The sequence below is a fragment of the Carassius gibelio genome, chromosome B10 (assembly GCF_023724105.1).
Source record: "Carassius gibelio isolate Cgi1373 ecotype wild population from Czech Republic chromosome B10, carGib1.2-hapl.c, whole genome shotgun sequence".
NCBI lineage: Eukaryota > Metazoa > Chordata > Actinopteri > Cypriniformes > Cyprinidae > Carassius > Carassius gibelio.
This window is the reverse complement of record NC_068405.1, coordinates 21,624,123-21,651,130: the sequence shown is the minus strand read 5'-3', so window position 1 is coordinate 21,651,130 and position 27,008 is coordinate 21,624,123. Positions and strand designations below refer to the sequence as shown.

The following is a 27,008-nucleotide window of genomic DNA, read 5'->3' as shown; positions in this document are numbered from 1 at the left end:
TAGCAGTGTTTGCTTAGGTTCTATTAATGCTGCTTATACCTGGATAAACCCCTAAACTCAACCATTAAACACTGTTCTGGCTGCATTCATGAATTAAACCATGAGTCTACCATTACGTTTATAAGTTGTTAGGTGGTAAATATTCTAAACTTATCGTGGCCATTTCATAAAAATGCACTAGCGACCACAGAATACAACATAGCAATGTAATAAAGCATTCAGAACATCTTAGCAACTGCACAGAAATGTTCTAGCAACAAAACCACTCAGAATGCCTTAGGAACTACACACTGTTGCACTGTGCTTTAGATCACTCGAAACACCTTAGCAACCTCATAACAACACCCTAGCAACCACATAATCTAGCACTGTGCTAAAAAACACTCAGAACACCCTGGCAACCGGCTTGCTATCAGACCCTATCTGAGGAAAGCTCATCAGGCCCTTCACAACGATGAGATTTGCCGGTACTTCCCGTTTTCGGTGTTGTGAGGTGGATTATGGGAAGAGGCATCTTTTATTGTTTCTACTCAGTGAGGTCACTTCCTTATGAGGCCTGCGCCGATTTCCTGTCATTATGTCCATTTGTGCGAGCTGATGGGTGTTGTTTGCAGAGAGAGTCAGCTGTCTGACACCTCCGTGGTCTGCCAAGAGCTCTGGGGATCTGCTCCGGCGTGCTTCGACAAGTTCTTCTGCTGCCTGGCATGTCTTCAGCATTTCAGATGCCCTGAAAGATGGTGATTATGAAGTTGTACAGGCTCCAATCTCAATTGTGTTAACTGACTTTAGCCAAGTAATGCCAAAAGCTGTCTTGAAATACTTTTAGATGGGTTTTTGTTTATTTCTGCCCTTTTGAAGTCTTTATTAGCGCTATGAGATCCCCTAACCCTAAAGGTATAGTTCACCCCAAAATGAAGAAGTGCATAATTGGCTCACTTTCAAGGTTTTATTTTATTTTATTTAAAAAATATATATTGCCAATATTAGCTTTTTAAAATTGTTGTTTAATTATTGGCATTGGTCTGATATTGGAAGACTGTATTCTATTTTATTTTGTTTTAATTTAGTTCAATTTAAGTCTCTATGTTTCCAAATTGCGTATTTAATTCAATGCATCGTTTCCCAATTCTTTGTAATTCTTTATGAAATTTACAAGCATTTTCTGAGCCATGAAAGAAAGGCCTTGCCGAAATGTTTCCAACGACACCTGGATCATTTTTATACGCCTTATGTAGGAATAAGAATATCATGAAAAGGTTACAAACAAAAAAAATACAACATTCTTCTGAATACAAGTTGCTTTTTTAATAATATGAAACATGCTGGGACTCAAGCACGCAAAACATTTGTGCCAAATGAGATATGTGAGGCTGTGTTTATTTGTCTAGTGCATTTCCCACATGCCGGCAGTTTCAGTTTCACTTATAGAAATTGTTTAGGCTTGGTGTTGTTCATATGTTATTTATAATTAATTCCTGTTCTGAATACTTCTAAATTTAAAGGCTCTGTTTTGGCAATTATTTACCTAAAATGCTCTAGAAACCATTAAGCATCATGCTAAAAAGACATTAGCATTGTGGCAGTTGCCAGGCACTTTTTCTTCAGAAAATGATAAAATCATGATGATGGGTGTTATCGATAAAGGACGTGGCATGGTTGTTCTGAAATGAATGTAAAACGGGTTTGAATTTACACTAACAGTGAGGTATGTGGTATTGAGGTATTGTGTTAAGCATTTGCGCTAACTGCTAATCTACTACTCTGAGGCATTTTTTAAATACATATTCATTGACTGCACAGTCAGACACAGGATTTGTTTAAAATTGACTTATGTGGGCATGAATGACACATTCCCCTTCAGCTTGCACTTTTACCACAGCTAATTTGCAAAGCACTAGCTGCTAGCTAGGAGGTCTTTCTGCCCTTCTCTGGAAGTTATCCTGGGTCTAATGGCCCCTCAGGAGACTGTCTCAGTCATATCTAGGTGTTATCTCAGCGCTGTTTTATTTCGGTGGCACCATGCCGCTCTTCACAGGACGAGGAGATATCTGTCCTCTCCTGCTGCCCTCGGGAGAAGCAGAGAGGCAGATTAACAAAGTGACTTAATGTTGCACATTACTCTCTGGAGATCCCTGCTCCTGGTTTCTTGGCACCGGGCCGTCCTCCCTCCTACTCAAGTAACATAGCGACTCCTCCCACGCCTGTCTCTCTCTGTCTTTATCTTTCCGTCACATGGGTAAACACACCGGCATCTCTGACCTCTAAGCCATTTTGCCCCGGCATGTCCAGATCCTGTGGGGTTTTTGCAGAGAGCTTATTCACAATTTCAGTACATTTACCTGGCAGTTCCCTCTTTTTTCCAGTGCTTTGGTTCAATGTTGGCAGCAGGATTTTAGGACCACTGTTTTTTTATTATTATTTTTCTTTATTTAAATTTCGATATATATATATATATATCTTTATTTATTTATTTATTTGTTTTATTTTCAGAAAAAATATTATTTATTTAAAAAATATTAATATCTAAAATAAAATAAATATTGATATGCATATGATTAATTATTGCTGGTATGTAATTTTTTTTTATTAAATCGCCATTATTACATAAATAATACTTATATAATTAATAATAATATGCTTATTTTATATTATAATTAATCAAATAAAATAATTGTTATTTTTTTATGTAAGAAAATTATTGCATTTAAAAAAGCATTTATTTTTATATTCCTAAATGGTTAGCATCTTGTCAATTGCACATTTATAATATTTTGTATAACTTTTCTTGTGGTTTACAAATCTGGTTATTGGCCATAACATAAAAATATTTTGGATACCTAATTGCGACTGATTCTGTGCTCAAAAATAGCTGCTGAATTGCATAAGTTACTATCATCAAACAAGACAACAATGTACCCCACAGCATGTACAAGATGTCACTGAATAACTTCTGCTTGAATGCAAATCCTGAAATGAAACTGCTACACATAACCAGACTGATCAGTTAGTTGGAGATGAGTGAACTGGACATCATCGGCCAAGTGGCTAAAGGGAAGTCTGGGTTTAATGGATTACATGTCCTGAACAGCTTAAAGTTACGCAAGGTCTGCCGTCCATAACACTGTAAGCTAAGTTGGATAAGGTAGATGTAGTATCTTGAGTACATATAATAGGATTAATAAAAGTCAATAAGAAATATTGTTTTGTGGGACTTTGAATGCAGATTTTACGCATACCAAAAGACACTCAGCATTTGATCTCCACTGTCTTGAATTTACTGTAAGTTTCCATTTTTATTGGCATACTCTCTTATCCGCGCTGAGCTTGCCAAGGCTTTTATCATTTGGTATGCTTTTCAAATTCAAATGAAAAGCTGTCACAACATTCCTGTAACTTCCTCTTCTGATGTATCATCTGCTTTTTCCATCCCTCCTGCATAAATTCTTCACATCTCTCTGGCTTTTATCAGTCGGCTTGAAGCATAATCAAAAGGTCACATGTATTGCCGAGTTGTTGACCATGTCTAAGTGAAGTGAAGCACTTGCCCCCTGAAGATCTGTGCTATTGGTTTTCCGGTTTCTGTACAGGCCGCGTGTTTTCCCTGTCTCTCATTTTAAGCGAGCATTTGACCTCTACTCCCCAAAGCTCTCTGCTTTCTCTTATTTGCATTGTGGGTTGCCCTTGAGTTTTATTTCCTCTTGTGCTGGCTTCTCTGGTCTCCAGCTGGGTACTTGTGCTCTCTGAGGACCGCTGACGACCACAGCCATCTGTGTGAACTTGTAGGGTTAATGCAAACCCTGTAGCACTAATGAAAACCTATTTATAATAGACGTGTGTAAGTCATAATGTTCCTAAAATATGACTATTGACTTAGACTTTATTGATCTCCTAGGGGAAATTAAGGAAATTAAAGTTTACAAATATAATTTGTACATTAAATGTATATTTAAGCATAAAAATAGCAACAAAAAAAATGTACGATAATTATGTAAAAAAACAAAACTTAGTTCAAGATATTTTATCTGAAACACATTTTTTATTTCTCAAGTACATTTCCGGTTCAAATGTAATAATTGCATTAATATAGATTCTTTTTTTTTCACATTTTATTTTTGTTTAAATATGGCAGAAAGTTTTCCAAAAAAGTCCCATATATATATATACACACACACACACACACACATATATATATACACTTGATTTATTTAAACTTGCTGCCATTTCCATATTTAAATAATAAAATGTAAAAATGTAAACAATAAAATCAGAATCAGTATAAAATCTGAAAAATTCAATTAAATTCAAAATTTATATATGTATTTTTTTGTTTTTAAATATTATAAATGTCCTCTTTTAATAAATAAATATATAAACATTAATAATATTTTAAAGTTATTTTTTTGCTATGTTAAACGTTTTATAAATCAGTTGTGTTTTCCAAAAAGTCTTGAATTTGTATGCTGTTTACCAAGACGCTCCTTGTTTTCTCACATTCAAGCATATGAGCGATATCACACATCCGTCTGATAAAATCTGTGTCTCTTTCTCTGTTTTGTCTGTTCAGGAACGAATGCCGGAGTCTTTGAAATAAGAGGAACGAGCAAAGAGGAAAGACTGCGCTGAGGATCGGAGCGAGAGCGAGAGCGAGAGAGGAAGGAAGACAAGTGTACAGTACTTTTGGAATAGGAAGGAATACCAGACCGAAATAATGGGGAGGAAAAAGATTCAGATTGCGAGGATAATGGACGAACGCAACAGACAGGTAAAAGAGATGTTATCTTAATGGAAACAATGGAGATATGGCGCTCACTTCACAACTATGCAATAAATCTTAAGCACATACTCTCTCTCTCACACACACACACACACACATACACACAAACAGAATGCATCACTTAAGGAAGTGCCAGCAGCTTCTGACGCCAGCGTCACAAGACACTCACAAGCTGGATTCTCACTTTGGCCTGGCTGCTTTCGTTTTTGCATGTGCGTTGCGTGTTTGTGTGAATGTGAAATATAATTGTCCTAAATCACCATAATTGCTGTTTTTAATACTTCTTTAATTGCTGTATTTAATGCATTGCCTCTGCATTAGAGGATATGATGTGGAGAGTCTGAATAATTGAGGTTTGTAACGGAGTAGAGGAAACCGTGCCTTTACCAGCGGGTGTGTCATTCACCACAGCTAGCGCTTTCCAAACTATTAATCACCCGGGCTATTAGACGAGCAGGATCTGGACACTTACCATCCCGATCAAACCAGCTTTTCCCTGTCATGCCTGATGTTGTGATTTGTGGCATGGGTTTACATGGTTTATTTCGTAAATTAGGTTTCTGCAGCTTTTTTTTTATATTTATATTTACCGTTTATAAATCTGGGTATGTGTTGTGCAGGAACACTAGCGCAGGGCCCAAATCATGATTTGGAGCAGGATCTTTTTGATTTCATGGCTAACGCTGATAGCTGCAGCCATCAAGTATCCATGAGAATTGAACTCACCGTCTTCAGGTTTCAGCCAGGATGAACTCAGTTAAACTCTTGTTGGAATTTAAACTGGAGTGACGGGAAGGTGAATTTACTGACTTGCAGTTCAAAGAAATTTAACTTGTGATAAATTCTAGGAAATGAAGTTTTTGAGTTTTTGATCTTTGTACTTTTAACAAAACTTGCCTTTACAAATTTACAAGTATGTACATTTCCTTGAATTTCAGTTTTAATTCTACTGACATTCAAATTTTAATTCTGCCTCCTGTTTGGTACCTTAATTCAATATATTTAATTCAACGTATTTTACGAGGTGGCTTATTCGTACGAATTTGTACGAATTTGTACTCGTATGATTTTATACGATTTGTCTAAACCCCAGTAATGGTTACGAATTGTGAAACTCGTAAAATACATACGATTTGGCAACAATCGTATGTATTTGTATGAGTGTGGTCGTACGAATTTGTACGAATAAGCCACCTTATGAAAAATGTACGAATTGCCGTGAGATCGGGTTGGTAAAAGCAGTAATATTGTGAAATAATATTACGATTTAAAATAATCGTTTTCTATCGTTATATATTTTTCAATGTAATTTGTTCCTGTGATGTGGAACTGAATTTTCAGCATCATTACTCCTTTCTTCAGCGTCACATGATCTTTCAGAAATCATTCTAATATGCTAGCTTGACCTCAAGAAACATTTCTTATTATCAGTGTTGTAAACTGTGGAATATTTTTGCGGAAACGTGATACATTTTTTTAGGATTCTTTGGTGAATAGAAAATTAAAATGGGCATTTATTTCCAAAATAGTAATCTTTTGTAACATTATAAATGTCTTTATTGTCCCGAATGGTCAGTTTAATGCTTCTTTGCTAAATAAAAGTATCCATTCTTAAAAAACAAAGTTTGATTGGAAGTGTATAAACAAGCCCAAAACCAAAAAAGATCATCTGAAGGACCTATAATTGTAACATCAAGATCATTAGTCAACTCATGAATAGCTATAAAAAATTACAATTAAGAGCCTCCATTCAAGAACCTTTTAAATAAGTGTACAGGTTTTCCACTTGAGAAGAAAGGTTAAGTGTTCAGCCTGTTGCTTTACATGTTGTTCTTTGCTCCAGAACAATGCTATAGTGTTCAAGTGGACAGCAGCTCATGGTGCAGGATAAATGGTTGCCTGTCATCTATGTTTCCTCCCCCCACCTGTCACCCCCCCGCCCCCCCACTTCAATGACCAACATAGGGCCGGAAGCCGAGGCAAAGCCATTGTGGAGGGAAAGCCATTGGACCCTTCCTGTTATGACAGGAAATGCGCTCAAATGTGCTTCCTGACCCCCAGTGCAGTGGCACGATTAACCCCCTCTCAGCGCCCACCCTTTCCCGTGTTGTGGTGGTGAAGTTCTCCATGTTTGAGATGTCTTAACTCAAGTCAAATAAACTTTCATGCATCTTTACGGGGAAGCACGGTCGTGTAAATTTAGCTGCAGCCTCAAAGTGCAGTTTAGCATCAGAAAGCATCTAGGAAAATGTAAAATAAAATTGTCTTTGTGACTCAGACTTCTAAGGTAAATCAAGACAGGCTGAACATGGCAGTAAACGCACGCCGTGCGCTAAAGGCGAACGCTTTTTTGTCTGTATGTGTGTGGGGGCGTCTCAGTGAGCATGTGTAAGACATCTGTCGCTCCCGGTGCATGTGTGTGTGAGTGTGAGCATAATCTAAATCATGTGGAGGTGAGAGCATCAGCATGCTGAGCGGTAGGAGTGAGAAGATCACCCTGCTGGAGTTTGTTTGTGACAGAGAGCATGACGTCCGAACTCACGCACAGGGATCAGCGACACACAAACACCACCAACACCATGTAGATTAGATCTTCGCATTCATGTGTATTGCACATTGACATGCATGCATGAAGTATACACTGTTGAAAGAGAGAAAGTGCTCTTGAATATGTCATTTATTTCTCTTAGAAATTAGATTAAATGGAGAACATTCTGCTTTGCAAAACTGTTAAAAAAAGAGTGTCTATTTGGTATTTTATTTCTCCTGAGGAATTTTAAGAAAAAACATTTTTTTTTTTTAGACAAATAGCTCTGGCTTAAACTGCAAAGCATGGTGCTGGCTACGCCAGAGTCATGGGTTCAGTTCCCAGGAATTGCTAAATTCTGAGACATAATTGAAAACTTGAGATATGAAAGAGCAACCTCTGAGCAATAAACTTTTACTGTATTTGAGGATTTGTCTTTTCAGTTGTTTCAGTTCATTCATTCTTTCTCTGGAGAAATATCTGCTGCTTCACTGAGACCTATCTCAGAACTCCATTAAGTCTCCAAAGCTAAAAGCCAACTCTTAGCATTAACATTTCCTTTCTATCTCATTTTGATGCCAGAATTTAATAATCCAGAGTTTAAATATTTCAGGCAGATGCCCAAGAGAGTTCTTCGGGTTTGTGCGGCTGTTTCTCACTCAGTTTCATTGCCATCTCATCACAGATGGAGAGTTTGTTCTGTGAGGGTTTAAATGCTGTCTTTGGGCAATTGTCCTTTCCAAATGGAACTTGCGCTACGCTGCCGGCGTTCCTAGGTGATGCTGGGTCATCATTAGCCAAAGCAATCCTATGAACCCTGCCATCCAGGGGCTGTCAATTTGTGAAGCGTGCTGGGCAGAATTTCACCTTGAACTCCCCAGTCTAAATTTAGCATGGCACGCAGAGCTCTGATAGCTCTCTAACCAGAATACCCTGTCAAACTATTTGGTTTTGGACGGATGGGGCCGTGTACACTCTAGCTATAAGTTTAAATCTAATGGGGCATGCAATTGCCAATGAAAAGAATTGCAAATGCATTTGAAGAGCAAGTCAATAAAGCTAATATTCTATTTTATCAGTTCACAAGAAAATGTAGCTAAATTAGAGCCACTGAGTTTTGGGTAGTAGCTATGTATTTATGTTACGAGCATTTCTTGGGTAGAACTTCCTTTAGAACTTACTTTAGCTCATGCAGAAGACCATTGTTTACAATGGAAAGGTCATGGGTTTGATTCCCTAAGAATGCATGAACCGATAAACTGTATACCATGCAGTGGAAGTCGCTATGAACAAAAGCATCTGCACAATGCCAAAAATGAAAAGTAAATAAGATAGTTAAGAATCCTGGTGAGGACTCAAAATGCTGGTGATCAAGGTTGACAACAGACAACGCTGTCCAACAATTAATACATTTTGTTTGTCATTGTCATCAAATCTATCCCAATTTAACCCTCCCTTTGTTCTTTGGTTCATCAGGTTACGTTTACAAAGAGGAAGTTTGGACTAATGAAGAAGGCCTATGAGCTGAGCGTTCTGTGTGACTGTGAGATCGCCCTCATCATCTTCAACAGCACTAATAAACTGTTCCAGTACGCCAGCACCGACATGGACAAAGTTCTGCTTAAATACACTGAGTACAATGAGCCCCATGAGAGTCGGACTAATTCGGACATCGTGGAGGTGAGTTCCCTTTGACAATAAGCACAATGTTTTTGACAAATACATTCAGGGAATTTGAATCAGATGCCTCACCGTGAGATCAGGTAGGGTTCATTTCTGGTGGTGATTTGTTAGGGAACATGGTCCTTGCAAAACACGTTTGGCACATGCCTTTGTGCTCTATAAGAAGGGATCAGGCTAAAGGACAGGGACAAGGACTGTACCGTATCTCGTCAGGACCAAGTTATGCAACTGGTTTAAGAGGACATGGCAGATGCCACTGTCCAAGCCAGGTGGTCTGCACAGAGACTTAAGATCATGTTTGCTCATCACTGACACCTTTTGTGACATGTGAGCTCCTGAAAAGGTCACGAGGCAAGCGTGGGTAGCTTTAGATAAGGGTTTCCTCGTCCTCTAATCTAAGACTTCAGCATCTTCTGCTGAAATCGCCACCGAAAGACCAAAGAGCAACTGCAAAACTGCTCTCAGCTCCTCCAAACCACCTGTCAAGACTGACTTTGGGAAGAGAGAACTTGAAGGTTCCCACCCCACATGCATGAAAGGCCATGGCGCTCCCATTGGGAGCAGTGGGAAAATATTTCCCCTGGAAAAGTCCCTTTTCCAGTAAAAACACCCGATTGATTTGCGTAGAGGCCTTGTGGTGCCACACATACAAACGCTCTTCTCTTACTAAGTAAGTAAGGGATAAAGAGAAACACACAATAAGGATGAGGAATAACAGGTTGGATGCTGAAAGGGGCGTATTTAAGCACTCAGTTATGGTGAGGGATCTCTTTATCTTTGTGCGTTCGAGCAGGAGCTGGTTATTGTTTGGCAACTCACTTCACTTGCACATAACAAGATGCGAATCCATACTCTATTATTATACTATGACTGTTCAGTCTAGTGTTACATCGTTCGACATGCCATTTGCAACATTGACACATGCATCACAAGCAAAGCCCTGAGGTCAGATTTAGTTGGTTTTTTTATGAGCCTGAGAGGGAAACAGCATGGCTTGCCTCATGGGAGGAGAAACATTAAGTCTGCACGAGGCAAATCTCACGGACACCCTGCCAAGCCAGTAAGGAGCCGGGATAATCCCATTTCCCCGATTAGTGTAATCTGAAAATGCTCCTTTTAATCCTAAAAACTGACAGCGTGCACTGTAACCCCATGTCATCACCCTGAAATGCACGCTTTCCAGACCCCACACCTTTAGATTTCCTCCATACTGAGAATTGTCATCGAGACCGTTAGCGCAAAGGAAGGAAAATGTTAATTATTTCCAAAGGTCGCGTTGTTAATGACTACATGGCCAGCTAATGAGATTGAGCAAAGCTCTGCGTATGGTAGTTGACCTCTTGTGTTTGGTCTTGTGCTGGAAGGCATTGGAGGTGACAACCTTCCCCTCCTCCAATTTCACCCACACAAACCTCTGAGAAAACATGCCTCCAGCGCTTGGCACATCGATCTGATTTCAAATGTAACGAAGAAAACATCGTCAACCTACTTTTATTAACTGGCTCCATTTCAGGCACATTTGCCTCAAACGTATTTCTACTCTCCTAATTTAGATAATTTGTCTTCATGTAGTTGCATGCCAATGCATTCTTAAGCACTTCATTTTGTTTCCCATTCCCAGTTCACTCACAGTTCTCCATGTGAGAAGGTTTGCCTTAAAGTCATTGCTTCACATTCCATTGTGCAGTTTGTTACATCTTTGGCTAAATTTATGTTTAGAAGTGTTTTGATGGGATTGTTTGCTGCGGCAACGGTTGCCTTGTGTATTCGGGTGATGCTGGTTGCATGCACGCATGATGGCTCTTGATCTTCCATTGAACCTTGATGACGATTGACAGATTAAATCCGTGAATCAGATTTGCAGGGCTTATACCTCTCTGTTAACACTGTCACATTGCAGTCACAACATCAAGATGATGCCAGGAACTAGACCTTTTTGCTGTTACAGACAGCTTTTGATCTGATCCGACTTTGATATTTATGTTTATATAAGTATTTTGCTCTGCATTTGATATATATATGTTTATATAAGTATTCAAATACGTTTTTTGTATTTTTTTCCCCCGAAAGAAATCAGTGCCACTCTCATCCCTTCAGGAATTTCACCAAAAGAGAGACGTCTTTGTTTTGCATTCCTTCACCCTGCCTTTTTCACAAATGGGTTAACATGAGTTAACTGCTCCACTTAGTAACAGCGTGTTGTATTTTGCGCTTTTGGCCTGAGACTCGTGGTTATTTATAAGATGGAGTTCTTTCACATTCTTTACCCCTCTGCCTATTTCCGTCCTCTGTCCTGGGCAGAGAGCAGCTGAAGTTCTCATAGCGTTAGAAAATCAGGAGCAGACGCCCAACTTGTGTGCCAGACCTCCTCCCCGTTCCAACCCTTTGTGTTTTTTGTGGTCCTTCCCCATTAAATGCCTGAAAACCGGTAGTTTTCTAAAAATAGAAAGCAGCACAGCTAAAAATAGCACCGGCCCGGCAGTCGTGCCAAGGAAAATGGAGAAGAATAGGCGTGGAGTGCTGGAGAGAGAGAGAGAGAGAGGACAGCCAGGCTTGTCCCACACCCCCCACTCCATTTTCCGAGAAAAACTGACCACAGACGGTGGCGTACTTCAATAAAGCTTAAATCAAACTTGTTAAGATGCCATTTTCACACTTTTAAGAGAGGGAAAGGAGAGTTCTTTTGATAACGTGACTTCTCGTGGCATGCTGACTGTTTCTCGTGTCTGTTTCTGTCGGCTCATATCTGCCATCTGTTCAGCTATGTAAACTTGAAAACATGGTGTGAAATTTGGGCGTGCAGTGACCTCAGCCCACATTTGGGTCATTGTTCTGATCCGCTCATGCTTAGAGTTTGAAACGCAGTATTTACTGCCCTGTTTTCTTCAACCTCGATTGAACGACATCAGAGGGCGGTTTTACATTCCACGATTAATCTGAACCTTGTTGCGTGAGTCAGGTTTTCCAAGACCCAACAGCAAGCCAGCGCAGCACAAAATGCCTCGCTTTTACCAAGACTCTATTCTTTCTGAGAGTGCTAATTGTTCGCTGGTAACAATAACGCTTTTGAAGCCCATTTCCAGATAGGCTACCCTTGATAAGAAGTTCCAGAGACAAATGCTGTTAATTGACGGCGAGGGGGCAATGCTGTATTTCTCACTGCTGTTGCAGCTGATCGTAGAGCGTAAGGTCGGCCGTTATTGTGGCACGCAACGTGTCAAATACAGTTCAGTCTGGTGACTGTGAATGATTGGTGCCCACAAGAGCCCTTTATTGGGCTACAGTGAGAGGCTTTGTGTTAAAAAGGACTTGATCAGTAATAATTTAACATGAATAAGCTCTATAGATGCTGTAATGGAAAAACAAGTCTTTTGAGAGGTCACATGACAACAAATGTAAAGAGATGGCATGCTTGTGTGTGATAATGTGCGATTATTAACAGGAAAGTCCGAGAGGGTATTCATTCAAATTCATAAATGTGGACCTGCTTGACCCCGGGAATGATTTTTGTGAGGAATTCTTGCCTCACGTCAGCTGCAAAGAAGTCGGGAGGTGTCGTTTTCCGAGAACTGACAATCAAACCACCCAAGAACACCAGGGAGCACAGAACGTTCACTTTTCTTTGAGCCCAACTTGGTTTCGGGACACTCTTCCGTTTCCCCGCGGTCGGATTGGATATGCACTGTGCCGGTTACTATCGTAATTACACTCTCAAGTGCGTTTAATACCAAACACGCGGCGCTCAACTGGTGGGAGTAAAAGAGAGGGCCTTTGATTCGTTATTATAGGGTACTGGGAGCATCAAAGGAGGTAAATTACCCAGAGGTCCCCAGTGTGGCATTTTCCAAACATTGCCCAGCTGCTGTGGTCAGAGCAGCTGGTGGAAAGAGCCCTGGAGGAGGGCCAGACAGTGCCACGCATTGACCAAGCGACCTGCCGCAGGAACGGGGGCGTCCCCGCCGGCTCACCCGAATGGCTCTAATAGGATTCTGCCTCTTTGACGGCTTTCGTTTTTCCACCCCAATCCATCTGCTTTTGATAAACTGAGCTTGATATACCAGTGTTTAGGCAGCACGAATCGAGTCTTATTTGCGCTTTTTCTGTGAACTGATTATGTGCCTTTTCCTTTTCTTCAACATGCGTTTCTGTTACGATAGCTGCCGCACTTGTCTGTGCACATGGTATCGTGCTGCCAGTTTTTGTGACTCACTGCATAAATCACCAAGTTTCCACACAGGCAAACATGACACATGCACACATGCATGTCTGAAGAGGTGGAAGAAGTTCTAAGTCTAATATCTCTACTGACACGTGAGACAATAAGGCGACATTTCCTTCAACCGAGCCGCCTTTTTGTGGTCACATGCGCTCAGTTTGATTGCTTTTTTGGGTGGCTTGGATGTGGTCGTGTTTGCTGCTGAATGGTGAAATGCATTGCCACCTTGGCGTATATGTGCATGTTCCTTAAAGGAAAGACATGAGATATCTTTACTGTTTCGATTTGTTAGACAGCGGTGGCGCTAGAGACTTTTTCCATGTTTCCTGCATCTCATATTGTTCAGCTTTTCTATGTTCCTCAAGAAAAACATCTGATATTTAAATACATAAGATCTATGAAAGAACACCTTTTATGCAATACACTCTCCAATCTCAGTTGTTTATAAAATTATTTTATTTCTATCTAGGCATTTAGGAGAAACGTCTTATTCTTAAATGAGATGTAAATGAATCTCTTAAGCAATGAAAAAGCAACGTATGAGTAATATGTTCTTACTGCATGCTAACAGTTAACTAATTTCTTTCAAATTTTCTTTTCATAAGGCATTTGAGAATACTTCGGCAACAAAAGTTGAGGTATAAAGGAAATCTGAATGAGAACTCCGTGAAGTCTCCCGAGCGATGATTGAGCAACCTACAGTATGAGTAATATAATCTTCCTCTGGGTTGGTGTGTGAGCCGTTTGAATGCAGTTTCTCAGACTTTGTCCTTGTTTAAATGTCTCCTGACACAGTGGACTGTAATGAGCCTGGTTTGAGGTGAGGCCGAGACCACCCATGAGGACCTCAGAGGAGGGTACAAGGTGACGTGACGCCCTCAGTCGTTCACTCAGTCAGTCAGCTGCTGGCCAGCAAACGGCATCAGTCAGCTGTCTCCACACGTTACCACCTGCTAATGCACATCCAACATCATCTCTCCGCTGAAGGTTACTGGCTAGCACGCAATATAGGACGCCATGTCTACATGTGGACAGACTGGGGCTGTCTTTGTCATGTGGGAGAGCGATGCAGCACTGGTTTAATTAGGAGCAAGTCTCCGTAGAGTCGACAAGACTAGGAGCAGAAGGAGGCACTGATGGCTGTGTCTCTCCTCTCTTCTCCTCTCTCCTCTCCACCCTCACTTCAACTTTAGTCATAGCTGAATGCATTTTTTTGTAAAGTTGTTGCAAAGTAATGCCAGAAACTTTTTATTGGTAGCCAATGTATTGTAAAAAGTGCTCAGAGGTTGCTCTCTCACAGCAAAGGACAGTTTTCAGAAGTTTTATTTAAGGCCAGAAACATTTGCATTCGCATATTCACATTTTTGGTCTAATAATCAATCGGCTCTCCTATGGTTTTCTTTCAAGTCCTTTGGAGGACATTGAAATTAGACATTTATACGACAGCTGGCAATGGAACGCAATGAAATGCAACTGGAATCTAACTGAAAAAAAAAAAAACATATGCAATTTTTCTTTACATACTCGTGTAGACTGTCTTGGATCTAAGAATGAACTTTGTCTGGGATGTTTGTCCTAAACAAAGTTAAAATATGCATACATGAATCAAGAGTTGGCATACAGTATGAATTTGGAGCTATAAAATGAATCTCGATAGCATATGCCAGAAAATGTGGTCTTGGTTGAAATTGGGAGTTCATAATGAGATCTTGAATTTGTTTTTAAAAATTTGTGCATATTTTGAGACATTGTGTGGAGATCGCATGAACTCCTTTTCCAAGGTGAAAAATCGGACAAAAAAAATGAATTAATCATTTATTTACCCTGTCATTTCAAACCAGTTTTTGGAGAGTACCCAAGAATGTATTGAACGTAATCAGTGTTTACATTTGGGGGGAAATCACGCACATGAACGTAATCTGTGTAATAAACGTTGTTTATGCTTAAGGGAAAGCATGCATACGCATTGTATTACTTTCTAAAATGGCAGAAGATGTAACTCGGGGGAGAAGAATGGTTGAGTAAATTATGTTATTTTAGCAAAACTGAAGTTGACTTTTTTACCATTGTACTTACTACATTTATGGACTTGAGAATATAACAGTTGCGTTGCTGTCTATAGAGGATCAGATAGCCCTCAGATTTCATGAAAAAAATATCTTAATTTGTGTTCCGAAGATCTTACGGGTTTGGAACGACATGAGGGCGAGTAATTAATGACATAATTTTCATTATGGGGTGAACTAACCTTTTAATCTAACTGTCATCTTAAAGTTGAGTCAGGCTCTGGTCGTTGTCCTGTTTTTGGTGTGTGTTGAACTGAAGAGGAATGCTCGGCTGAGCACGACCCTCCCCTGTTGGTCTGGAGCGGTCCGTGCCGGTCTGAATGTTTAGTCTGCTGATGTCAGGTTTTGGGATCCAGCCGTGTTGCTAAAAGCACCGAGCCGGGTCGGACTGTGAGCTGGCGGTGTGATTGGGGGGGATGGCTGGTGTAGGGTTGCTGGGTGGCACTGGGGCAAAAAATAGCCTTCTACGGACATCCCTGGGGTTCGAGGCTGTGATTGGCTGTGGCCCCAGCTCCGCCCTTTCCCCTTGAGCCGAGCAGATTTGTTGGACAGGTGCAAGGGCCCTGACAGGTGGAGATGTCTTGAATGAGTGGAATTGCTGTGGTCCAGCGATGTGGCTGCTTGCCGACGAGTGAAACGCTGAGATCAGGCAGAAAGAGAAACCCAGCTGCATTGCTGTATTTGACTTTAGATCAGCTTTTTACCTTGAATTTAACTCACAAAAACATGGACAGTTCACAAAAAAAAGTGTATTATTCTGACATGGCCATTAAAAACCTAAGATCAAACTTTTAGCTTTTTGTATGAATAATAGTAATAATGTTGTTTTGCATATAGTAGCTCCGCTAATGAGAGCAGAGTGAATAATGCAAATTTGTATTCCGTTTTAAGTCAACGTTTGCTCAAACTGGACTCGGGCTTCAGATGAAAGGATCAGGCTCTTCTGAGGAGTCAAAGGCTCTCTTTTCTCAAGCAGGAAGAGCTTTATTTGTTTTCAAATATAGCCCTCGTGTGGTCAAAAGAGGAAATTGCTCCAGTCCTAAAGGGATATTTGTACAGCATTTATTTAACAGCATCTGTGGCTTGTCCTCTGTTACTATGGAAAATTATTTTGTTTTTAATGCTTAATTTTTTATGCTTAATTCTTTTTTTTTTTATTAATTTATTTTTATTGCATTTTTGTACTATTGTATCTAATTTGAACCCAGATAATGCCTTTTCCTTTTTCATCTGTGAACAATTTTCTGTCTCGATGTGTCTTGGGTATAATCATCTAGAAATATTTCTTTTTTTTTTTTTTACAATATTTCAATGTTTTTGTGTATTTGTTTCAGACTCTGAGGAAGAAGGGTCTAAACGGCTGTGACAGTCCTGATATCGATGCTGAAGATTCAGGCCACAGTCCAGAATCTGGGGACAAATATTGTAAAATCAATGAGGACATTGACCTGATGATCAGCAGGCAGAGACTGTGTGTAAGTGTCACAAACCGAGCTGGAATCTCAAAATAGTCAATTATTAGCAGATTCGTTGACCTGGCTGATAATACACTACATTCAAGATTTTTTTATTTTCCATTTACATACTACATTTATATATTTTTCAATAATTTAATGTTGATTGATTTCCATGCATTTTGATTTATAGGCCATCCCCCAGTCTAATTATGACATGCCCATCTCAATCCCTGTGAGCAACCCCAACAGCCTGATCTACAGCCACCCGGGAGTGTCCCTGGGCAACCCCAACATGCTGCCGCTGGCCCACCCCTCCCTCCAGAGGAACAGCATGTCCCCTGGAGTGACCCACCGGCCCCCGAGTGCAGGAAACACAGGTACCGACCCGCACCGGGCTCTCCACTTTGCCAGGGACTCCTGGTATGATCAAATAATGTTCATTTCCACGCTTTATTGACATCATTAGAGAGGACCACCAACAGCTCCACAGAGGCTATGAAAACACGCCTTGCATGTATTCAAACACCACATCCAGATCATTACATGCGCTCAAATATTTCTTTCAGCCATATTCAACTGTGCCGGGCCGGGCCTGTAATATAAACACTGTGTGCTCGGCAGAACTCCTGAGGCTGTCCCAGAGACGAAAAAAAGTGTCTGTCTCAATGGGAGTTTTGGCTGCTTGTAAAGGAACTCCTGGTTTTCAGCGGGCAAATAAAAATTGAAAGGTCTATGTTTGTGGTCTCGGCTTCATTGAGAGGAAGTTTGGTCAGCTCAGGATTTATCCAAACACATTATCCGTACTCTGAGCACATGCATTTTTTTTTTCTCAAACATTTGTGTAGTTCTCTACCTAAGAAAAACATGGAAGTATAAATAATATGATTTCAATTAAATAAATGAAAGAAGAAGAAAAAAGTTGTTTTTTTCCAAACACATTTGGAAATGACATTTTCTTCAGGGATTACAATAAAATAAAATAAAACTGTATTCTCTTGTGATGCATGTATGCACCTTTGGGTCTTGTAGACAAGTGTGACAGTGTGAAAAGTCTTAGCAGTGTCCACAGGGGCCAAAAGAAAGCTCCAGATATGTGTGTTTAGAATGTATATAGAAAGAGAAAGTGGAAGCAATAGGAAGAAAAATGAACAAAGTGGTAGAAAAAGACAGTCTGTGGTGACATATGTGTGGGAAGCGTAATCCGTCTGTGGGCTTGTTATTATTGTCTAAAAGATCTATTTTGTGCTCTGGTCGGAGTCCTTCTGACCGCAGTGTCTGTCCTGTCATTATCCCTGGCCCTCCTGGAACAATTTGCTTCGTATTACAGGAGCAAAACTAAATATGAGTCTTGGCAGGGACCGCGACGTCTGAAACCGCGCAGGCTTTTCAAAGGTTTTTCTTGGACGGTGGCATCTTCTCCATAGGGCCGAACGGGGTTTGTGGGTTCGGGTAGACTTACAGATGGGGTTTTTTTCACACTGGCTCTCGTACATATATTTCGAGCGGCCCGTCTGGCCGCAGGAAGGAGGCGTCAGTCAGGCGTGGCGTACGTGTTTTGAGTGTCAGTCTTGTTTAATGTCTTCTCTGTCCTATCCTCAGGTGGCCTTATGGGTCCAGACCTCAGCAGCGGAGTGGGCACCAGCGCTGGTAAGAGTCATGTGTATTTACCATACATGTGTGTTTGCTGTCCTAACAGACAGACGGAGCCACTCGGTTTGATTCAAAGCTTCCTTTTGGTTGGCTAGTTCCCCCCCGGATATTTACCCAGTGCGGCGCTTTAGGATGTCGCAGCGAGGGTATATTTAAAGAAGCGTTTCATAAAAAACTTCCTACGGTGAATTCTAATATGATGAAGCCGTCAACACCTTCGAAACATATAACGCAACGTATTCATAGCACGCCGAGATTCGAGGCTCTGATTGCACCACAAAAAGGTCCAAATATCTCAAAGGTGTACCGTTTGTTAGTGAACATAGTTCATTGATGAAAAGGATTAAAAGCCGCTAACATTCGAGCCAACGCATGCATGAAAGAGTTTTAGTGAAGCTCACAGAAAATGGACTTTGCACATTGTACTACTCGCTGGCTTTCAACACCAGCACCGGTTTGGTGCAGAAGACCCAAACAGACCATAATGAAAAGCAAATGTTGAAAACTAGAAGTCTAAATTGACTTAGCAACTTTTTTTCCCCCATTTGCAAGTCTCTGGATATATCGAAACATCTAAAAGTGATTCTTTGTTAGCTGTTGTTAACATCTGAGAAAATGTTCAAGTGAAAGTGCTGTTGAACGTTTATTTTTTTTCCCAATCGTTACTCGTAAGTCAGTTCTGTGGTGTTACTGTGACAGATGGCAACAATTTAGTGACAGCGTCTTGAAAAAGACCACAGAGCTAATATTGCAGCAGACTTCTTAGAAAGCATGTGGTAACGTAAAATATGAAAAGATATAATATCTTGAAAGCAACCACAGATCCAATAACATGTGACATTATTTTTCCTGCGTTTTAGACAGATTTATCAAAAACTGTGACAGCTGTCGGATCCACCAAGTCATTTTAAGGTTCAAGGGACATTTTTTATGACCTCTTCAAACAAGGAATAGTTCAAAAGACCTTTCTGAATATTTTTAAAGATGTGCTTCATAACACCACAGAAGTGGAACCTTCTAAAGGTCAATTTTAATATAAATATATTGTTATTAGCTTTATTATTATACAGAAACTTTTTTATCTATTCTTCTTCTTTATATTATTATTATTATTATTATTATTCTAAAATGATAATAATGTAGATAAGTAGTAGTAGTAGTTGTAGTAATAATAATAATAATAATAATAAGTCATTATTATTACTATTATCATTTATTTGGTTATAAATAACGTTTATTTGGATTTTTTTTGCATTATAAATATATTTGCTGTCACTTTTTATGCTTCCTTACTAATTAAAATAAATGGGAGCACTTTAGTAATAGGGATCAGTTCTCTATATCTAGTTTACTATCTATCTTATTAGCACGCATATTAATAACATATTGGCTGTTTATTAGCATTTATAAAGCACAGATTCTGCATGACCATATTCTACATCCCTAATCCTACACAATACATAAACTTAATAACCACCTTACTAATTATTAATAAGCAGCAAATAAGGAGTTTGAGGCAAAAGTTGTAGTAAATATTTTGTTAATAGTGAGAATTGGATCATAAAATAAAGATTATTTTAATTAACAAATTAATTTCTTTAAAAATATACATTGTATATATTATGCATATATGTAATCTGTTACTTCCACCAAACATATTGTCGGAAGATTACATTTATGTGGGTAAATTGTCAATTATGCAAATGTAGGGACATGATTTGATGACACCTAAAGCTTTATGTTTATTTTTTTTTGTTTTCTCTACTTCATAATTTATAAAAAAGAAATCAAATACATTTCCATAAATCTCCATTCATGTTTTGATGTAAGTTCTATATTGCATTTATGAAATGTGAAATGTGAAATTGCTTTGACGTGTTCTGTATGGTCACTAGGGTTCGACTTACGCGTCCTCTCTGACTGTCCCACAGGAAACGGGTATGGAAACCACCGCAACTCCCCTGGTCTGCTGGTCTCTCCGGGGAGCATGAGCAAGAACATGCAGACCAAATCTCCTCCGCCCATGACCATGAGCATGAGCAACCGCAAGCCCGACCTGCGAGTCCTCATCCCTCCCGGCTCAAAAAACACCATGCCCTCCATCGTGAGTTCACACAACCATTACAAGTTCAGCTGCAGTTAGTTTGATGACCAGCATTGCCAATATGAAACCAATTCAGACCATCGGGTATATGTCATAAAATATGATTTTATTAGGACTAATTAGAATTGTATTCTTTTCCACTGCTCACCAGTCGGAGGATGTTGACATGTTGCTGGTAAGTAGTATCAAAATCGCAGTGAAACACGATTAACCATCAAACAAAGACAAACTAGTTCTTATGTCAAATGCACACAAAACTCATTCCTCTGTTGCCAAGGGGACTGCTTTAGAGGTTCCCATAGCAACAGTGGAACTCTGGCTGGATGTTGGATGAGTGCGGGGTGGAGGGTAGTTACCCGTTATTGGTCACATGATCTATTAAGCAGTTAGATGGGGCAGATATGACACCACCTGCACATTTACTCAGACCAATTCAATTTTGTTGCTGTTGTTTTAAATATCGCATTTGTTTCCCACAGAACCAGAGAATAAACAACTCCCAGTCGGCCCAGTCTCTGAGCACACCGGTGGTGTCTGTAGCCACGCCCACTCTGCCAGGACAGGGAATGGGCGGCTACCCATCAGCCCTCTCTACCTCATACGGTACAGGTAAGAGTCTGATAATACAACACAACACATTACTCCAGTCTTCAGTGTCACATGATCCTTCAGAAATCATTTTAATATGTTGATTTGCTATTATCATCAGTGTTAAAAACAGTTTTGGTGCTGGTTGCGAGATACAGAATCAGAATTTGTAAATAGAAGTATTTTGTAACATTATTGTCACTTTTGAAGAAAAAAAAATTCTTCCCCCAAAGTTTTGAATACTATTGTATTTAAAATTGTATTGTTTATTTTAATTTTATATTTTATTGTGCACATTTTACTATTGTCATTCTTTTTTTTGCATTAACTGTTTATATATTGCTCAGTTCATCTGAACAATATGAAAAGTCTTGAATACACCACCAGGTGGCGCCATTGACTTATTGTTGTTTGAGCATCTTCCTCTTGCTGTCTCCTAGAAGATTGAAAGCAGTCTTTACAGAGATCTTTCTCCCTTTCCTCTCTCCTTCTAGAATATTCTCTCAGCAGTGCAGACCTGTCCTCTCTGACTGGTTTTAACAGCTCGGCTTCTCTTCATCTGGGTTCGATGACCGGCTGGCCGCAAAACATGCAGCATTCTGGTCTTGTACATCTAGGGTGAGCAGAATCCCCCTGACCCAAGCACCCGAAACACACTGGATATCAGCTGAAACGCTCACTATAACCCCAGAAAAATCACTGTAATCACATCATAATGTCATTTATTCAAATTCAAAATGTGTTATTCATTATAATAATTTATTAAAATTCAATGATGTCAAACTAAGAATAATAATCTTAAATGAATGTTAATATTTTCAGTCCAACTTTTTACTAAAATGGTTTTGCTGGGAATCTGAGATTTTATTTTCATTACATCCTCAAAATCAAGTTAATTTTAATAACTTAATATTTCATGTTATTTTAACTTTTCACTTAAATAGTTTTGCTGAAAAAATGGGTTTTATATTAATTATATTAAAAAATTGTAATAAAATGTCAAACTAATATATAATATAATCTCAAATACATGTTAATATTTTCAGTTCAACTTTCACTTTATTTTGCAGGGAATCTGGGTTTTAATTTTTAATTAAATTGCTAATTTTTTTAAATAAAATATCAAACTAATATATAATATATACATTTTCACATCCATGTAAACATTTTTACTTCAGTTTTGCTGTGAATATGGGATTTTATTTTTATTACAACGTAACACTTTGAATTAAAATATGTGAAACCAATATAATACAATACATAACAATCTCAAATTCACTATTTCAGTCTGTTATATCAAAATTTAAGTTCAAATTTCTACTTCAATAATTTTGCTGGTCATGCAATTTCTCATAAAAATATACGTATTAAATCCAAAAAATTTAGCTTAATGAACTTTACTGTTTGAAAAGTATGGAAGGGGCATTAGAAAATAAATAGTTCGGATTAATTTCTAAGAAATAGTGTGAAATTCATCAATCTTTGCAGATGCATTATTTTCCTCTGCGTCTAATGGTGTCTTTTCCCTCCGGCCGCAGGAACTGCACCAGCACGCAGTTATGTCAGAGCTCCACCCTCTCACTGCCATCCAATCAGAGCCTGCACATCAAGTCTGAACCCGTGTCTCCTCCCCGAGACCGGGCCGGAGGCACCCCGGGGGGCTACTCCCAGCCTCCGCCCCAGCAGCAGCAGCAGGGTCAGCTGCGGCAGGACGCGGGCCGCTCTCCGGTCGACAGCCTGAGCAGCTGCGGCAGCTCGTATGAGGGCAGCGACCGCGAGGAGCACCGCGTCGACTTCCACTCGCCCATGGGACTGATGAGACCCTCTCCGGACGAGCGGCAGAGCCCGTCTGTCAAGCGCATGCGTCTGTCCGAGGGCTGGGCCTCCTGATCGCGGACGGCTTTTCTATGCAAAGATTTCACTTTAGTATTATTCTATTTGTTTCTGCGGAGTGTGAGTGCTACATCAAGTATTACAATTGATATATATATGATAAACGGGGCGGGTGGGTGGGTGTGTTTGTGATTTGGGGTCGGGGTACATGGGACATGCATCGCTTGTGCCACGTGTGGGGAAAACTACAAAAGACAAAAAAATGATACATGCAATTTATGCAGTGTATACAAGCATACAGGATTAAAAAGAGAAGTCTGGTACTCTTGTTTGGTAAAGCTATGTTTTAGTTTCAGTAATATATTACGCATAATTAAACTATTAATAGAGGCATTGACGTGTCTCAGGGCTCGTACAAGTAATATTTCCGTACAGACCGGGGCCTTTACGTTCACCGTCAATGCTCACTTGCAAATGTATGTTATCACAGACGTTGTTGTGTTGCAGGTTCAACGTATTTATGTAAATAGATAACAATTAGGCTTTTGGGTAAATGAGCCTGCCAGGATTTGCAGGTTTCTTTACGATTAACAGAGTGAGAGAGAAAGCCATCACGCACCATTTGAAGACTAACACGGGGCCCGGGGCTGAGGAGTTTCCAAATACACAAATTCTCTTGTAGATGTTGTTGATATTTCAGAGCCGGGTTAACAACGTTAAAGTTCTCCGGGCCATGTACTGCCTATCCCCGGTGGAAGAGATGTACAATACATTTTGCTTATATTTTCATAAAAATGCAGAGCATTTGTTGCTACCTGTTGACCACATGAGTCAGAATGTGATTTCAAGCTTTGCCGATGTTGAACAGAAAGGTAAAGCAGTGTGAGCTCCAAAAATAAAGCCATATAAACAATTTCACATTTTTCTGATCTCCTGTTTTTTTTTAATTCATCAGGTTATGGACATTGCGTATGCCTCACCAAGGCTTCAAATATTTGATAAAAAATACAGTAATATTGTTAAATATTTTTACAAGTTATAATAACTGGTTTCTATGTGAATATATCGGAAAATGTCATTTAATCCTGTGATGCAAAGCTGAATTTTTTGCATTATTAGTGTCACATGATCCTTCAGAAATCATTCTAATGTGCTTAGTTGCTGTTTAAACTCTTCTTATTATTATCGATGTTGAAAACTTTTTTTTCTTCTTTTGGTTGTTTCATCAGGTTATGGACTTTACACATAGACTGTAAACGTTTTAAAAGAGAACATTTCATTTTGACATTTTTGCAAACATGGGAATGTTACATTTGGATTTTCCCCACTATATTAACGTTAGGCTACTTTAAGAGAACATTGACAGAACATTGGCCAAATTCTGAAAACGATTCCTGATAGCAAGGTTGGTGCAAAATACTACCAGTCTAGCTCCCTCAGTGTGTAGTCTTTGTAGTGTTTTTTTAACAGTCTTTAAAACACACTTATCAAACTACTGTGGTAAAACGTGCAGCTTCAGCGTCAAAACTAAGAGGCATAAATCCTTATTTTACACCATCATGACATATTCAGCTTTTGAGTTCACTCTCATTTCACAGCCTAAACTGAGATCTTCAACTTCATATTTAAAACATAAGTCTACAGTAAACTTTTTATGAAATTTTTAAATTTGTGGAATATGAAATTGCTATGTTCTGCTATGGTTTGATGGACTCATTCCTATACGTTTATTTTTTCCTTTAATATCCAGATACATCAAATGCTCTTTTAAAATCATTTTGCAAGGACAAACACATTGTCGAAAACATTTATGGTTCTGTTACACATATTTATTGCTGGAAGAATTCAAATGACATTTAACACCTTTAATGACTTAATGTGACGTGATATACAATTAACAATGAAGGCAGGAAGTAAAAGGAACGGACAGAATTTCTGCTTCTATATTAAAATAAAAATAGACTTTTTGGTTCGAAATACAACTGTTTCATAAAGAGAATATGTTTATAAAAGCGCGTTTTTTATTTTTATTTTTTAATTATTAGCCTATTAGAATGGCTGTCGAATCATCCTTATTTTATTATTATTATTTTACAATAATACAAATATCAAGTCGGGTTTGGTAATATGGCGATGTCTCGAGATACACTCAGACAAATCTTCCGTGAAATTAAAATCGTAAAGCTGAAATTAAACAAGAAAACCTACTCCAGTCGACAGCACGAGGAAATGTGAATTAAGTAAATGCACGTTAATGCGTTTTAATATACCATAATATAGATCTTTGTTTATGCCATTAAAATTGCCACCAAAAACGACAAACCAAATAAAAATTATTTTTCACAATCAGAATAAAACATATTTCAGATCACGACCAACAGCAGTAATTACTTCTATAATGATATTTATTTATTTATTTTTATTTTTTTGAGAATAGTCAAATACATATAAAGTACGAACACATCAATAATGTTTAAAGCTTTGCATATATTTAGATATAATCTCTGATAGATAGATAGATAGATAGATAGATAGATAGATAGATAGATAGATAGATATGAATTTTATGAAGAAGTGCAGCTCAAAATATCCTATCAAACTGCTATTTAATCTGCTGTGAAAAATAAGCCTTCGACTGTCTGAAAACTGTGATAAATGAAAATTGCATTACAGTATTTCAACGACAACGATCGTCGATTTTTTTAGCTTCGTGATGGAAAAGCTCCTGTTGGACTGAAGCTGCCGCCAGGTGTCGCTGTAACTCAATAACAGACAGATCTCACACACACACACACACACACACACACACACGACTGGTCAGCTATCCTTGTAGAGACTCTCTATAGGCGTAATGGTTCCTGTCAGAATGAACAACTGTCGAAATATGAAGCTCGAGTAATGCATAACATGTTCTAAAATAAAATACATGAACTGATAAGAAATGCATTTTAAATAAAATGGTAAATAAAATAAGATTAAATGTCTAGGCTAAACTCTCAATTTCGCTTCCAAAATTCTGAGATGGCGAGATGTAGGTTATTTATTTTCTCGGATTTATCAATGTCTATAAAAGTCTCTTACCAAATAGCGGATATCTCACATTCTAACATATATTTAATATATATGGTATTTAATTAATATGGTAGTTCTAGGTACTAAATAGGCACCATATTTTAATTGTTTTATTTTAAGACATTCTTATAAACATTATTTGCGTTCAGACACAAATAATAATTTTAATTTTATCAATGTTATTAATAATTATAATTTTACATTATGGGAAACATGAGAGATGTTTGCGATTTGCTCTTGTGTCCCCGTGATGGACAGACTGAGACATCCACAATCAGCATGAACTCGAGACAGGAGCTGCCGGAGTCACTTCCACCCGGACCAGTGCCTTTTCATGTCAAATCTAGCTTTAGGAATATTGTTGGCTTATTTAGAATACATCATATATATCTTAGTTTATACCATTCCCTTTAGTGTTGATTCATAAATCTACTCGCAAATTAGGGTGCAAAAATCTGGTTGCAATGAAAATTGTCTGACGTTGTAGCATATAATATGCATGTGTTTCTCCTAAACCTAAACTGTTTAATCAAGACAATATTCCTTTTGATTTCCGTGAGAAATAAACCAGAATTAAAAACAAAGAAAAAATAATATTCCAACAAACCATTCTAGACAAATCAAAATACTCACCTGCTGATGAAAGAAAAAGAAAAAAAAACTTTGAGGTGCTTTGAAATTCTCAAAGAATAAGCTCCAGATGAGCTCCTGACGCAAATGAAGCCGCTGTTCTGCCTGGTGACAAACACAAAGACACATCAAGCAGCTGATTATTACACGCGTTAATTTCTAACATGCTCTGATTTCCTTCCAACGGCATTAACATCCAGAATAAAAAATAAACTCATAGACCAACATACTCCCTAGAAAATTATTATTATTATTATTATTATTATTATGCACGAGACATTGTTTCGTCTGAATGTCGTAGTCATTATGGCTTAATTTGCATATTGAGCATCACTAATTTCCTCTGAGTATCTAAATATGGCTGCACGTAACAAACACGATGACGTCACTGAACGTGACCCCCTCCAG

At 38.8% G+C, this 27,008-nt stretch overlaps 1 protein-coding gene across 3 annotated transcripts in view; it reads left to right on the top strand.

The window, feature by feature from the left end:
* LOC127966045 (myocyte-specific enhancer factor 2C-like) overlaps positions 1–23,816 on the top strand; it is a 36,942-nt gene extending 13,126 nt beyond the window's left edge. For 2 of the 3 annotated variants that reach the window (XM_052566866.1, XM_052566867.1), the window contains 10 exons: positions 4,565–4,762; positions 8,778–8,981; positions 16,601–16,741; positions 16,914–17,100; positions 18,323–18,370; positions 20,305–20,477; positions 20,629–20,652; positions 20,957–21,086; positions 21,560–21,683; positions 22,604–23,816. In XM_052566866.1, coding sequence (XP_052422826.1) covers positions 4,709–4,762; positions 8,778–8,981; positions 16,601–16,741; positions 16,914–17,100; positions 18,323–18,370; positions 20,305–20,477; positions 20,629–20,652; positions 20,957–21,086; positions 21,560–21,683; positions 22,604–22,955 — 1,437 coding nt within the window. In that variant the 5' untranslated portion in view covers positions 4,565–4,708 and the 3' untranslated portion in view covers positions 22,956–23,816. The remainder of the gene's footprint in view (positions 1–4,564; positions 4,763–8,777; positions 8,982–16,600; positions 16,742–16,913; positions 17,101–18,322; positions 18,371–20,304; positions 20,478–20,628; positions 20,653–20,956; positions 21,087–21,559; positions 21,684–22,603) is intronic. The other variant, XM_052566868.1, reaches the window with a different exon arrangement.
* The last annotated feature ends 3,192 nt before the right edge of the window (positions 23,817–27,008 follow it).